Source organism: Anguilla anguilla, chromosome 5 (assembly GCF_013347855.1).
Source record: "Anguilla anguilla isolate fAngAng1 chromosome 5, fAngAng1.pri, whole genome shotgun sequence".
NCBI classification, from domain to species: Eukaryota; Metazoa; Chordata; class Actinopteri; order Anguilliformes; family Anguillidae; genus Anguilla; species Anguilla anguilla.
This window is the reverse complement of record NC_049205.1, coordinates 60,015,223-60,031,065: the sequence shown is the minus strand read 5'-3', so window position 1 is coordinate 60,031,065 and position 15,843 is coordinate 60,015,223. Positions and strand designations below refer to the sequence as shown.

The 15,843-nt window shown below is 48.0% G+C and overlaps 2 protein-coding genes across 2 annotated transcripts in view; one reads left to right on the top strand and one right to left on the bottom strand.

Moving 5' to 3' along the window:
- The first annotated feature begins 443 nt into the window (after window positions 1-443).
- On the top strand, window positions 444-14,131 carry got2a (glutamic-oxaloacetic transaminase 2a, mitochondrial). Its single transcript, XM_035417344.1, has 10 exons — window positions 444-611; window positions 4,706-4,862; window positions 6,453-6,581; window positions 6,829-6,888; window positions 7,010-7,171; window positions 7,750-7,854; window positions 8,919-9,069; window positions 10,658-10,823; window positions 11,658-11,808; window positions 12,148-14,131. The coding sequence occupies exons 1-10, from the start codon at window positions 529-531 to the stop codon at window positions 12,268-12,270; spliced, it is 1,287 nt and encodes a 428-aa protein (XP_035273235.1). The 5' UTR covers window positions 444-528; the 3' UTR covers window positions 12,271-14,131.
- The window catches only part of LOC118227170 (tripartite motif-containing protein 14-like), a 7,287-nt gene continuing 5,389 nt past the window's right edge, over window positions 13,946-15,843 (bottom strand). The window contains exon 7 of the mRNA XM_035417341.1: window positions 13,946-15,527. Coding sequence (XP_035273232.1) covers window positions 14,989-15,527 — 539 coding nt within the window. The 3' untranslated portion in view covers window positions 13,946-14,988. The remainder of the gene's footprint in view (window positions 15,528-15,843) is intronic.

Here is a 15,843-nt window from a genome sequence, read left to right as displayed (position 1 = left end):
CTGTCATTCTGGCAAATGAAAACCCCTTTTCGAATGTGTTATCGTTTTGCTTAACGACTAACAGTATAGGTTATAACGTTTCGGAACGAGAACTGAGCAGCAATACAGCGCCTGAAATGATGGAGTTTCAAACAAACGATTCCCGGGTATAACTTTATTAAATAAATACATTTTATTCTGAAATATAAATGAGACACATTCTAAAAGTATATAGTTACCTCAAGAGGTAATCTCAGCGAACATAAATATGTTTTGCAACCATGGACTGTAGAAAAAATAGTTTGCAACACGCAATACACGGTGCATTGAGCCGATTGCAGCTAGGTTTAGCACCACTGTTGCATCGGTGTGTGTATGACTTGGAGTTGTAGTTTGGAGGCGCTGTGGAAAATTTAGTACACAACCAAGCCATTTTACGTGCTCTTGGTTGCGTGCAACGTGCGTGCGATTCCTCGACGAGCCTGCCAACTGCCTAACCATTTCATCCTGTCACTTCACCCCGTGCTTTGCCTCGAGCAGCGAACCACCATGGCCCTACTGAAATCCAGCAAGATCTTCTCCAGTATCGGGACTTTCTCCCCTTCGTTGGGGGTGTTCCCCATTCGAGCAAGGTAACGTTAACGTTAGGTTTTTACATTGGCGCTGTTCAATAGTGATGCAACATCACAGATTTTTCAGTTCCCTGCTAATGTTAGCTAGCGTTGTATGTTCGCCCCTCTGGCGTTATCCACCTAGCTAGGTACGCGCATAAGCAGAGCTAGTAGCATTTATAAAAACCCACTGTTAATCATTGAAGTTAGCTAGGTAACGGTACCTGGTTAGGTAGCCAGCCAGCTGAGTTACGTTGATCTTCCGGATTTCGAATAAGTTCAACATAGTTTTATGTTGCCTAATTAGCCGTCCGTTTTCGCATATCTTTGAGTGAGATTGGATGTCAATCTGAATATGGATCATATCTAGCTTTGTCAATTATTCTGTAATGTGGCTTAATGGTTTAGCTATCCATCTGCTATGTAGCGCGCATATACGGGAGCCAAGTCAAGGTCTATCCAGCTGCCGTGAAGAATGGTAATTAACTTGGGTATTTGGATTATGCTTTCCAGACTGTTTTAATAGTGACTTGTGTTGCTAACATAGCTAAAGTAAAAAGCGTGAATTTCAAACGTAATGAAACTTATTCCGCGCGTTCTGTGTGCAGTTAGCAGGTAGACTAGCTAGCTACATTTAGCGAACTTTTCTGTGGAGGTCCGTCTTAATATTACTGCTGGAACTCTCAACAACCTAAGTTTTTAGTCTTTAGCCACAGAAGTGGGTGCACGATTTAATACTATTAATATAAGACAGCCTCGTCTTTTTGTATTTGCGTAAACCTAGTTTCAAGCTAGAAGAGGTCATGGGAGCCATTTCTATTTCGTCTTCTACGCACCATTTTAGTGGAATTCAGAATTTTGATCAACTCGGGACACCGTAGGCTTGGTCTGTTTTATATTGTGATTGGTTAGAAGACGCAGATGCCTCGATGCCGATTGGTCGGAGTTTCTGTGTCCTTAAGTTGTCCTCTTGGAGGACAAATTGGTATAACTTACCGCTAGTAGCCTATTTTCAGTACGTGACTCTGGAAAAACGCTAAGAATTGTGCGCCAGCGTTCAGCCATAATTGTGCCGTCGATTGCGTGCGTTTCTGTTGGCCCGTACCATACCAAATAACGAATGTACATGCTCAAGGCCTTGCCAACTGGCAAATTACTAGCTAACAACTCTCGCGTAGCAACCAGTCGAAGAGGCTAGGGACTGCCCCATCGATGAGGGTTTTTTTTCAGAACAGTCCATTAATCACTTCAGGCAATGCTCCTTGTCTGCGAAGTGATCATAAACAGGGATTAATAGAAGTTCTGGACACTTTTTGGCACCTAATTTTTCCTCAATGGCTTTCCTTTTAATGGCTCTCTAAGCATCATACTGATCGTTGCACGAAAACATAGGTTAAAGCATACATTTGAATTTAGTCAGCATTATCCTCTTGATACCCTGTTGATGCTATGATTTGGTTTTAATAATAGTGGGTCTATTATCCGGGTGTGTCAGACGACCAGACTTTACAGAATAGCGTGCTAGTAATCTGTATATAGTAATGGTGACTGTATTGCAATTCAAGGACAGAGATCAAACCGATCAAGCTTTACTTGCAACACTAGTGAGCTTTAAAAACAAAAAAGAAAAGTGTTTCTGCTGACTTTCAGTTGGGCTGACAGATAACCTTGCTAGTTGCCCGTTTACTGCATGATGCACATGATAAGCCCATTCTTTCAAAGCCATACAGACTGGCTGTAGGAATCTGCATGGGAATCTGGAGTTCGCTCATTCCCACTCTACTCCTGTATTGGCTACAGAAATGGAAGAGAACGTTGATGAGAGAGAATGCTGGTGTGCATGACCATAATGTGACTATAACTGTCACGGTCATAGGCTCCAGACAAAGATGCTAATAAAATCAAGATCTCATGTTTGAAATGAGTGAATCTTCCCTAAAGCAGTTTTGACGGTTTATTTTTTCCCCACATTGCAAGCGGGGTACGGTACAGCTAGGTTCCCAGCATTCAGTGTGAAGCTGCCGCCTCCACTACCTGTTCCACCAGGCATTAAAAAAAAAAACGTTCTCTCTCTTTCGTTATCAATCAGGTGATGAGTCAGCTACGAGTCATATCATGGCTGCTGGCGCGCAATTCCTCTCTACGGTGCCCTTTCAGAATAGGCCGTCCATCCAGGGTTCTATATTTAGTGAAGGTTCAGGAGGCTTTGAAAGTGAAATGTGAGAAGACCACGCAGAACAGAGCTGGTGTGTGCGACCGTGCCGGATAAAATTGATCTCATTCGCTCTCTGGAAACTTACCCCCGTTGGAAAGCAACGCGCTATTGGCTGTCCGAATCATGGAGGTGGGAAAGGTGTGCTTATACCTCATCTTGTGTCCTGAGTCACACTCTTCAGCCCTGGCAGACACAGGATGCAGTAATAACCATTCTGTGAATTAGAATTGGCTTACACTTCCGTCTGTTTAGCTGTCCCATGACCACTAAGTGCTTAGGTCAGTTTGTGATGGGAAATATGAAATGCAATTTGCATGTTACAAGGTTTCCTGTGTAATATTTTCCTTTCAGAAACCCATTCCAGGTTTTATTTTTTAGTGTTTTTTTTTATTTATTTGTATGGCTAATTTTTCATTGTGTTTCTTACTTGCCTTTTAGAAAAATCCAAGAAAATTTTACTGATGCTTAGAAGGATAAAATTCTAACTTATAAATACAGTGAATGGTCGTATCATTGTTGTAAAGCACTGGTTGTTAAACCTATTAATATTGGGACCCAAATGAGAAATTTTGTAACTTCAGGGACCGATCAAATACAAATACTAACTTAGCCCAGTGGACTAAAGACTCGTTCTGGGACCTGCCTCATGCACTCCCACGACCTATTTTGGGTCCCGACCCACAGTTTTTGGAAACGCTGCTCTTTAAACTGAAATGCAAATTGGGCACACTGCTATACGTAGGGGGTTTGAGGGCTGTCATTATAAATGCTGCTGCTGCTGCAGGGCACGCACGATGACAGGAAGTGAGCTGTGGGAGCGACCCTGAGCTTCCTCCCTAGCTAACTGTAGGCGGCCTCTAAAAGGAGGGCTGTTTTAAGCCTCTTATGCTGGAGCGGGTATTTGTGAATGCTCTCTCTCTCTCTCTGAGACCACAGCTTTGTGCAAGTGAAAGAGCTCCTTTTATTCACGTGGTGGGAAGTTTTGTAATATTATATCTCCATGGCCTCTTTTATTAAATAAGCTTCTGTGAGAAAGGAGGTTTTGCCCCTTCTCCCCTGTTGTGTGGCCAGTACGGGATGGTCACATGACTGTCTAGGCTAGACTTGTTACGGTAACTAAGATTGAGAGGTGGGGGGAGCCTTGGCTGGCAGTCAGGCTAATCTGCAAGAGAGCATCCTTAAGGTCAGAGATCATGAAATAAGATTCTCTGGGGATTAATGATTGAGTATGTTACAGTTAGTTTTTTTATTTTGTGTATTCTGACTGTACAATCAATGTTGTAATTCTGGTTACAATAAGAGCTGCAACACCTTGGACTCTGAAGCTTGAATGAGTCTTGAATTGTCAGGCTCTGATTGGAGCACAGCTACTCCTCCTCCATGGCCTGTGGGAGATGGCTGCCTCAGTTGACTCCAGATGTGGAAGTGAATTGTGTAATTTACAGCGTGTGCAAAATTGTTTACTCTGCGAGGTCCTCGGGACAAGGGCATTGGCTGAGAGCATGCATGTAAAGCATTAACTGTGTGACTAGGAGCAGAGCAGAGTGTGGTGATTCAGTCTGTCACTGCCAGCGTCCGGCTCTTTAAATGCCTCTGCTCCTCTACCACTTTTCCTGATGGCCTCATGCTGATGACTCTGCTGTTCCTGCCCCTCTACTGCCCCCTCCCCTCTCCTGCCCCCCCTCACCTTTCCTGCCCCCTCTACTCTCCTGCCCCTTCTTCTGTTCCTCTCCTCTCCTGTCCCTCTGCTGCCCCCTTCTCCTGTCCCTCTCCTGCCCCCCTCTCCTATCCCTCTCCTGCCCCCTTTCCTTCCCCTCCTCCCGCCCCCTCTCCTCCCTTGCCCCATCTCCTCTGCCCCCTCCTTTCCCTCCTCTGTTTCCTCTCCTGCCCCCCTCTCCAGCTCATGGTGGTCGGAGGTGCAGATGGGGCCCCCCGACCCCATCCTGGGGGTGACGGAGGCCTTCAAGCGCGACAGCAACCCCAAGAAGATGAACCTGGGCGTGGGCGCGTACCGTGACGACCAGGGCAAGCCCTACGTCCTGAGCTGCGTGCGCAAGGTGTGCATCCTGCGGACACCGTCCCTCCCTCTTCCTGTTACACCAGCACCGCTCCAGTGAGCTTCAGACGGATCGCAGTGAAACCTGCACGCAATCAGCTTTTAAACACTAGCACGCCGTCACCATTCACCACCGATAGTGAACCCCGAGCAAAAAGTGTGCTGGGTCCTAAACTCCAGTGGCTATGCACAAAAAAATACCCCCAGGCTCTTCAGAGAGACTATCCAAAGTAGACGCTGGAGCGCTCATGCAAAATGAAGCCTCGTTAATTTGAATAAGACTGACTTTTCGACGTTGCGTCTTCCTCAGAGTCAACTCAGAGCACCTTCTCTGTTTTATAAGCTTTGACTGATGTGTGTAAGACAGTCACTATGCATTACATTACGTTTTATTACATTTTATTTGGCAGACACTTTTGTCAAAAGTGACAGTAGTAAGGGCATGTGAAAGGTCATTGGAGCAACTGCAGAACACATATAGTAGGCTATGCTCTTGCAGTAAATGTAATTGTGGAACATTCAACAGAATAAATATAGATTAAAAACAATGAATGATCAAATTAAATGCATCTTTCGAGAACGAGAGTCAGTTTATTAGTATGTAGGAGGGAGTGTAGCACAGTGGGTAAGGAACTGGGCTTGTAACCGAAAGGTTGCAAGTTCGATTCCCGGGTAGGACACTGCCGTTGTACCCTTAAGCAAGGTACTTAACCAAAAATTGCTTCAGTATATATCCAGCTGTATAAATGGATACAATGTAAAAAGCTGTGTAAGTCGCTCTGGATAAGAGCGTCTGCTAAATGCCTGTAATGTAATGTAATGTTAAGAACAAATGCTGAGTAAATGAGAAAAACTGAAATGTATAAATGCCTTTGTCAGGGGGTCTTATTTGTTTAGCAGATGAGCCTATTCAAAGTAACTTTTTTTATTTTTTTTTATTTTTATACATATTTACTCATTTTCACCTGGATATTCAGGATATTAGGTTGATGGCTCAAAGGTGCAAAGCTAATGCCCTGCCATGGACGTGAGACCTATAGAGTTACAGGCCCAGTTGGGCAACTGTACACCACAGGCCCCACGGCCTTCTGGGAACTGTCGATGCGGTTCATTTCAGGTCCTCGTTGAGTAACGCGAGGACCCGGAACTTACACACCAGCTTGTGTGTTAGACACGGCAGCTTAGAGAAGATTGCATTAAGCGTGCTGTAAAGCATTGGGCACGTGTGGAGGCCTATTGCAGGCTAATAAAGGTCTTCTATGCAGCTTGTGTGCAAGATGTGTGTGTGTGTTTCACTTTCTTTGTCATGTACTTGCCTTAGACGGCAAGTCTAAAATGTAGTCTAAAAAATGTTAAATATGAATGCCTGCCCATTTAGTCAACAGTCTTATCCAGAGAAACGTACACAGCTTGCATTCTTTTAACATACAATCACTCCATTTATACGGCTGGGAGTTTTACTGAAGTAATTCAGATTAGGCACGTTGCTCAAGGGTACAGTGGCAGTTACCGAACCGTTGCACTGCCCTCCCCCCCCCCCCCCCCCCCCCCCCCCCCCCACTCACTTCTCTTGCCACTTCCCCCTTAAAAGGCAGAGGCCCTGATCGCCTCCAAGAAGCTGGACAAGGAGTACCTGCCGATCGGAGGCCTGGGGGAATTCACCAAGGCCTGCGCGGAGCTGGCCCTGGGTGCTGACAGCGAGGTCCTGAAGAGCGGCAGGGTGAGTGCCCGGGGAGAGGGGGAGGGCGTCCGCCTACGTGCCCGTCTGAAAATGATGGGAGCGCAGAACGTGCGCGACCTTCCGTGAATGGCGGTGTATAGGCTGTAAATGGGATGGATGGCGGCGCTTGGGAGAGTCTGAGCAGTGTGCTGTTTGAGAAGCAGATGCGTTCCGTTGGGGTGAAATAGTGCCTTTGGCAAGTTTGCATCGCATTGAAAGTCTCCCCCCTGCTTCGCTCTCTTTGCAGAGTGTTACCGTCCAGAGCATTTCTGGCACCGGGTCACTGAGAATCGGCGCCGACTTCCTGGTAAGTCTCCCTTTCCACAGCACAGAAGGTCTTTATCATTGAGCGAGCTGCACTCGGAACAGTCTGAGGAGTAAATCTCACGTTGCTGCCCCCCCTCCCCCCCTCCTCCCCCACCCCCCAGTCCCGCTTCCACACGGCTGTTCGGGACGTGTACCTGCCCAAACCCTCCTGGGGAAACCACACCCCCATCTTCAGGGATGCGGGCATGCAGCTCAAGGCCTACACCTACTATGACCCCAGCACCTGCGGGTTCAACTCCAAGGGAGCCCTGGATGATATCTCGGTAAGACTGCGGTCAGCTTACATTCATGATAACATAGGTGTAATAAGTGTCTCTGACCTCTAAACCTTTGAAGAGTAGTTTTTTTTTTTTTTTTTTTCTCTCTCTCAAAATTCTAAGTCAGTGTTCTAGAACTCTGTTGCTTTCAGTCACCAGCAGTGATTGTGACATCGGCATTGGAATGTTCTGTGAAGAACATTCTGATCACACATTTGCGATCTTGTGTCGATTTACCTTGGGTGTTCTATTTTTTTGTTTTACGTCAGATGGGGAATAGTTTGGGGTTTGGTGGACAGTGGTGAAGGAAGAACGTGACTTCAGTAATCCCAAAAGTGGGTGGAGTTGTAATGTGATCAGCTTGCTGATTTGAACTGATCATACCCTGTTACTCTGAGATTGATTATTCTGTTGATTGATTGGGTTCAGCTGAATCCGTGATTTGACGACACATCACAGATCTACACATCTTATAAATCCAGTGGATGATGTGCACGGGGGTCACTGGGTCTCCACATCCATTCAGTTTAGCGATTTGAGCAATGCTGAATCATTAATCATTTTTAAAAATTCCCTCCTTAAAGAAAATCCCGGACAAGAGCGTCCTGTTGCTGCACGCCTGTGCCCACAACCCCACGGGGGTGGACCCGCGACCGGAGCAGTGGAAGGAGATCGCCGCCCTAGCGAAGGTAAGGTGGCGCTGCAGCCAGAAGCTGCATTAGAAGGCCCTGGACAACATTACATTACACTACAGGCATTTAGCAGACGCTCTTATCCAGAGCGATGTACAACAAGTGCATCAGTTCAAGGTGCAGAGGTGCAGAAGAAACACACTAGAGTGAAGTAAAGATCGTAGTGCCAGAAGTGACCACATAGATCAGGACTCCAACCCTGTAGGGTAACCTGTTCAGCAAACAAACAAACAATCCTGCCAAGTACAAAACTAGCACTGAAATCACATTTGCCTAATCAGAATCAGACAAAAACAATCCTGGCAAATAAAAACTAACGTGATCGTATTAGCCTAACTAGGTACATTACACACCCTAAGGGGCAAATTCGTTTTATAAAAAATGCTGCACACGGGCCCAAAATGTTACACTAAACCATTCATAATACAAAGTAGATCCAGTCTGCGTGTGTTTCTAGAGAAAGTCGATGTTTTAAAATGTGCAGAGATATTATTCTAGTGTGCTGGCCCTGTGCGGACCTCAGTATGTGGACAATTTTTAATGTGCCTGATTTCATTCTGAATAGTCAGCATAGTCTCATTAATCGAAGGACTACTCTGTACCTTCAGTGGGCCAAATTAGACCCCCCCTAGGGCTGCATTTGAATAGCCCTGCTGCAGCCCAGGGCCGTAACATTTCCTGTGTTTAGCTGAACGTTTAAATTCTGTTTGTGTAATGTGATTTACGGAGGGACTGCGCTGCGGTTCTGGGAACAGTAAAGCAGCTGTGGCTGAAGGCAGATGTGTCCCGTGTGGGGTGAAGGGGGGTTACGTTTCAGCTTTCGGACCTGCCCCTGGCCTCGGACCGCGCAGGGTCCTAAAGATCCCAGCACGCTTTTCCAATGTTTGAGAATGAAATGGGAGCTTTTCCGTTTGCGAAGTGGAGAAGAGAGAGCACGGAGTTGCTCTCCAGCGCAAAGTCCGAGGGCGCGCGGCTGTTTGTGTTTGTGTTTCTCACCGTCTCTCCTCTTTTCCCGCCAACCCCCCTGCCCCCCCCCCCCCGCCCCCCACCCTCCATTTTAGAAAAAGAACCTGCTGGTGTTCTTCGACATGGCGTACCAGGGCTTCGCCAGCGGGGACATCGACCGCGACGCCTGGGCCGTGCGCCACTTCATCGCGGAGGGCCACAACATCGTGCTGTCCCAGTCCTTCGCCAAGAACATGGGCCTGTACGGTGAGTCCGGGCCCCCCCCCCCCCCCCCCGTCGCCTCTGCGGCCCCTGCTTCCGGACCCGGGAGGGAGGGAGCGACGTCGGCCATGTTGGAAAAAGAATCTCTGTTCCGGCATTCGAGTGCGATTCTGTGTCCTGTCTGAAACCTGGCCCAAATTAGCAAAGTCATAGAATATTGTTCGGCATTTCCTCCCCCCTCCCCCCCCCCCCCCATCGTTTCTCTCTCTCCATCCGTCCTCTCTCCCATTGATTCTTTCACTCTTTGAAGTAGCAGGGCCCCCCTGCTTCCGTCTATCCATCCATTATCTAACCCGCTGGAGCCTATCCCAGCATGCACTGGGCTGAAAGAGGCAGGAAGCCGCGGCTTTTCCCTTTTTTGTTATTTCGATCCGTTGTTGATTACTTTCTTCTAAACCACGCCTCCCTCCATAGTGTCGTGTGCACATATTTTTCTAAGATGCATTGCAGTTGTTCACTAGAAACTAAATTTGGACAGTAGAAATTGAAATTGAAATTTGCCATCTCCTCATCACAAGGTTTGCATCGCTGACATTAACCGTCCACTTCTCAGCATCTTCAGACTATGAGCCGTTCAGCAGGCACACTGCTCACATTCATTTTTTTTTTGTAAAAAAACTGATTTCATCAGTGCAGGGGGGGGATATGCACAGTTCGCGGGCACAGACTATTAGAATGACGGGTAACTAAATTGCACGTCTAAATGTCAGTCGGTGTGCTTCTCCTCCTCCTCCTTATTTGTTATTTGTATCGATTTAAATATTTTGGTTTAAAATGTAATGAAACCCCTATTTATCTGACCTCGTGCTAGTTTCTGAGCAACACGTTGCTGACCTTCATTTAATTCCACGTTGAACATAATTCCTTTCACGAAATACCGATTCCTGAAGTGGAAATTAAACTGCGAATCCCGTTTATTTGAAAGGTCAGCTGGGCGCTGACGGGCGTTCCGTAACCACGGAAACGCGGGGCGCCTTAGATCATACGACGGCGTGTCGGCGGCTCTTTCCCCGCGGCGGTCCGTCCAGCGCTCTGTGGGCCGATGCGTTCGCTCCCTGCTCTGTCCCCGCTGCGCTACGCTGCTGCCCCCCGCTCAGGACGCTGGCGTGCTCTGATGAGCGTGATGCGTGTCAAATGGGCGGATGAATCGGTCCTGTGGGACCGCTAGTGCTCAAGTCTGTGGCTCACAACCTGAAAGTGGGATTTAAAAAAATAAGAACAAAAAGACTTGCTGGGGGGTTTTTTTTTTGTTTTGTTTTTTTTTTGCTTGTTTTCTGGTGAGTACTCTGGTGAGTTCTCTGTGGTGAGTACACTGTGTTGAGTGCTCTGTGGTGAGTTCTCTGTGGTGAGTACTTGAGAAGCTAGAGGAGTTGTGAAGGGCATCTGGGTCAAACCTCTTAGATTTCAGTTCTCCAGAAACCTGACTCCTGCACTACAGACTAGAACACTTGCCTGATTGTTAAAGCGACGTTTCAAACAGATTACAGAATGAGGCCCCAGAACGTAAACGCTGCAAATTTCCCTCTGAATGTGCTTCGAGAGTAAATTCTTTTGCTGATTGGTTCCTGCCCAGGCGAGCGTGTGGGCGGGTTCACGGTGGTGTGTAACGACGCGGAGGAGGCCAAACGCGTGGAGTCCCAGCTGAAGATCCTCATCCGCCCCATGTACTCCAACCCACCCATGAACGGGGCCCGCATCGCCGCCACCATCCTCAACACCCCCGAGCTGCGCAGCGAGTGGTGAGTCCCGCCCGACTCCGCCTCCATCCGCTAACCCCGCCTCCGTCTGCTAACCCCGCCTCCGTCTGATAACCCCGTCTCCATCTGCTAACTCCGCCTCCATCCACTAACCCCGCCTGCATCCGGTAGCCCCTCCCCTTCTACTCATCCCTGCCTCCATCCGCTAACTCCGCCTCTATTCGTTAATTCTGCCTCCATCCTCTTAACACCTCCCATCCATTAAACCCACCTCCACCTGCTAAACTCCACCCATGCGCTAACCCCCCATCTCTACCCACCAACCCCACCTCCCCCTGCCAACCACGCCTCCACCCACTAAACACTACCCGCCCATTGCCATGCCCAGTTCCCTTAGCATTATCCTTCCTTGTAACTCATGGTTTTATATGTTCATATGGTAAATGGTAAATGGACTGCATTTATATAGCGCTTTTATCCAAAGCGCTTTACAATTGATGCCTCTCATTAACCAGAGCATTTAGGGGTTAGGTGTTTTGCTCAAGGACACTTCGACACACCCAGGGCGGGGCTCGAACCGGCAACCCTTCGACTGCCAGACAACCGCTCTTACCTCCTGAGCTATGTCGCCCTCTGCTATGAGAATAAGAAAGTATGATAATGAGAAAGTAATAATGAGAATGGCTCATTCAGCCCATTTTGACTCCTTTGCCTGTGCTCTAGAGAGGATCCAGCACTAGGTCTTGCCTGGACTTGAACTCTCCCAAGCGTCTCTACCCTCCCATTGCGGTTGTATTTAGTGCATGCCCACCCCCCCCATTGTGGTTGCATATGGGGTATGCCCCCTCTTCTAAGCCCCACCCCTTTCCCTGCCAGGTTGGAGGAGGTCCACAGCATGGCCAATCGCATCATCAAGATGAGGGAGCAGCTGGTGGCCAACCTGAAGAAGGAGGGCTCCACCCTCAACTGGCAGCACGTCATCGACCAGATCGGCATGTTCTGCTTCACCGGCCTCAAGCCAGAGCAGGTAGGAGAACCGCACCGCGGTGCTGCCCCGTCGGGCCCCGGGCCTGGGTCCTGTTGCTCCGGGCCTGGGTCCTGTCGCTCCGGGCCTGGGTCCTGTCGCTCCGGGCCTGGGTCCTGTCTCTGGGTTATTTTAGGAGTTAGATATTCATACTTGCGGTGTTATTTCTTAAAGGGATTAGTTTTGGAGAGCCTGAATTTACATGCTTGCCATTCTGGTATGATGTAATTGAATTTGATAAGACGGATGTGTCTTACTGCAGGTGGGATGGTTCAGGAGTGTTTTATTTCGTAGTCAGACTGAGTGCTGTTTTGTGCATGTGTGTGTGTCCGTGTGAAACAGGTGGAGCGCCTGACGAAGGAGTTCTCGGTCTACATGACGAAAGACGGGCGCATCTCCATGGCGGGCGTCACCTCGGGCAACGTGGCCTACCTGGCGCACGGGATCCACGCGGTCACCAAGTGAAGCGGGTGCCCGCGGCGCCCGGCAGCCGCCCACAACACCGGGGGCATCCGACGAAAAATCTCATTACTGGTGGTGGGGGGGGGGGGGTGGGGGGGGGGAACGGCTTTTCCATAATTATTATTACTTTTCTGTGTCTGTCCCAGACACTTGCATAGAAGGAGGAGAAAAAAAAAAAGCTCAAGTTTTAGGAATCTGCATCATGGCTTGAGTTCATAATGTATTAATGTGAGTTCACTTTGTGTGTCCCCTGTGATCAGGGTGTTAACAGTCCGTCTGTTCCTCAGACCTGTACAATACCACCCGCTCCCCCCCCCACTCCCATCTGAAAAGGTTAAAGGTCATTGGCCAGGGCCCAGAAGGGCCAATGGGGTTTGGGTGCACAGCAGAGACTTGAGCACAAATTCAACCAATCATTGTCTTAATTGGGCAAATTTAGCCCCTCCTCCTTGTTCTGAGGATGTTTGTTGCTAGGAAACCTGGATTCTGCCCCCCCCCCCCCCCCAAGGTGCAGGCCTGAGTAGATCTATAACAGTGCTTGCATTCTTCTGGATTTATTCAGATAAGAGAGCAGCACACACTTATGGTTTTTTGACTTATGCTGGATAGGATAAATATGACCGCTTCAGTTGACCCCACCTACCCCAAATCCCAAAACCTTTTTGAACTTTTCAGATGGGAGTTTATCCTGTTCACAAAGCACTGATGTGTTTGCATTTTTTTTTCTTTTTTTCAAAAACAAAAACCCTTGGTTTTAACAAGGAATATTTTCTTGACCATGTGGTTACTTGGGAGGAAGCTTGCTATTTTAACTGAATCCAAAAATATATATATTTAAAATGTCCTAATTTAAAAACGTGCTGCCCCCTCCTGAAAAGTGTTTTTCAGTGTTTTGTCTGTAGTATAACATGCATCTGTGCTGTTTCACAAGTCCCTCGATCAAAAAAACAAAAACAAAAAAAAAGGCGGATCATGCTGCAGTAATGGAACCATAGCACCTATTCAGTTGAGGTCGGCCGTGTTGCTTCTGCGATGCACCGATACCAGGAACGGCTCCAACTACGAGTGTGTCCCTGTGTGCTCTGAGGTATCGTTAAGGAATAACGGCCCCCCGTTCTTAAAGATTTGCACTTGTGACTTTAAAACGAGCTGGGGCGACATCGAACGGAAACCTGAAAATGGCCGCCGGGTACTCTCCTGGAGGAGATACGGCTATCTCCTTTACAGCTGGCTTCAGGTTTCTGTTTGGATTACTCCACCCGTCTACTCTGTAGATAATAATCTGAGCCCTCTTTTTCCTCACACGTGTGTCGAGCGCTCACGCCCGCTCTGAATATCTAACATGCTTGATGTGGCATCATTCTGTGCTTATCGTGCACTTCGGAAAGAGCTGGCAGCGTTAATACGTCAAATCAGTCAATATTTGCGTGAGAGCTTTATCCCAGGATTGACCAATCAGTTCTGTTTAATCACAGATTTGACCTTTGCCCCCTCTCCACACCTCCCCCCCATTAACCACCTGGTTGTCTGACTGACTTAAGATGGAGGCTGAACTAAAACTAAAACTAGTATTTTTATCTTAACGTATGCTGGCTTTTTCTTGGTCTGTCATTCATTTTTGGTCTCCTCTGACCACAGAGGGTGCAAATGCAACCGCAAAAACGCAGTCATTTATTTCAAAAAAAAGTAACTGGTTTTTATTTCAAAGTAGTCACTCACTCACTAGCTCACTCACCCTCAAGGTCAGGCTGGAGTCAACGCACCACATTTCAGCATCGAATGTACAAGAAAAATGGCAGTTATCTGTGTCTCAGCGGCGTCCACAACCGCCTGCACTCATTCTGAAAATAAAGTGAGCTCTGTAGACCTGCGTCCTTGTTGCTTTCTGTTTGTTCTTGCGGGTGTGTTTTGTTACTTGTTGAGAAGGGCCACACCATGGTGCTCTGTACTTCGTAGCTTTGTTTCCCTTATCTTTCACGAGCAAATACTTAGTGTTTGCCATTTTCAATGAATTTTCATGAAGATCACAAGGCTTTCTTGTCTGAAGCTTTTAACGTGCTCCATTAAAAGAGAGAGAAACCTGCTGGCTTCAGATCACTTTGCAATGCATGTAAGCCAGTAACCTCCATGACTCAAACATTGAGATGTCCGACACACTGGGATAGCATATTTTGAAATGCAAAGGTTTTTTATTTAAAGTTCATTTTTTATTTAAAATATTTAAAAATGTTCTAAATCTGCCTTACAACAGCTCTTCCTAAACTCAGAAAAGGTCGTTCAAACTGCAATTTGAATTTATAATTATGACTAATAATTTTAAAAAATGCTATCATTTGTGTCATTGTTATGGAGGACACTAGCTGCCCTGTTGTAGTGGATAGGTTTTAAGAAAGTTTGTGCAGTTGATTGGGGGGGGGGGGGTTGGGTTTGGTGTTCATTTAAAAAAATTAAAAAAAAAATCTTTCAAATGCACACAACAAATATTCAGCAACACACTCTTCGACCAAAGCTAAGGCTTTCATATTGGATGGCTGGTGTTTATGCATAAAATGCCCATGGACTGTTTATCACAGTCCACAACTACAATTCTACTACAATGCTTTGCTTGTCAGCATTTTGCTTTGTAATGTTGGTAAAGTGCATTTAGGAGATAAAAGTTCCTTCTCTACTATCCCTGCGAAGCCAAAACAACCAGTTACTGGGGAGAGCGAGGGGGCAAGTTCACTGGAACAGGTGGCAGAAGGCCAGCTCCATTTTGGACACGGCCAGCGCGGGGAAGAGGGGCTGAGCGAACGCCTGCGTGAAGCTGTGCAGCAGGGTGAGGGTGCCCCCTTCAGGCACGGCGTAGAACGACAGGATTCCCTTCTCCATGTCCAGGAACACCCCCACCCTCTCGGGGACGCCGCCCTCCACGGGGAAGGACTCCTTGTTGTGCAGGGCCTCCATCTTGCCCCGCTCGCCGAACAGGCACCAGGAGTGGGGGTTGAACCCGATTCGGCAGGCGTCCTTCGCCCCCTTGCGTCCGAGGAGGGCGTCGCACACGCCCACCTTCCAGCGGCCGTCCCCCGTCACCGCCACCTCCCAGTAGCTCCGCCCCCCGTCCCGGGCCCTGGCGCCCAGCACCTGGGGGAAGGTGCTGAAGCGGGCCGGCTGGTCGGGGTACGGCTGGGGCTCGTCGCTGTGGGTCACCCTGGTGTACCCCTCCGACAGAACCAGCTTCTGATGAGCGGTGTCGGGATCCAGAGAGGGGGTGATCCCATCTGTAAATGCAGCACGACGCGTGAACGACAGGCTACGAACCATGCACGGTACACACTGTAGAGCTGCAGTCCACCCGAGTTGCAGCCCTAATCGCTCCTTGACTGGTAAACTCATCTTTAATTGCAGTGGTCAATGTAGCCGCTTCTCCCGCTGGGGACCCGCGTTTTAGCCTAGCCGGCTAGCTAATATTGTACTGCCATTGCAGTACAATAAAACAAACTGATATACATTTGGGTGAATGTAGTACTCTTCAGACAATCATTGTCTTCTCAGAACTAGGGCTACATGATACTGGGGAACCACTGGAGAAAAAGA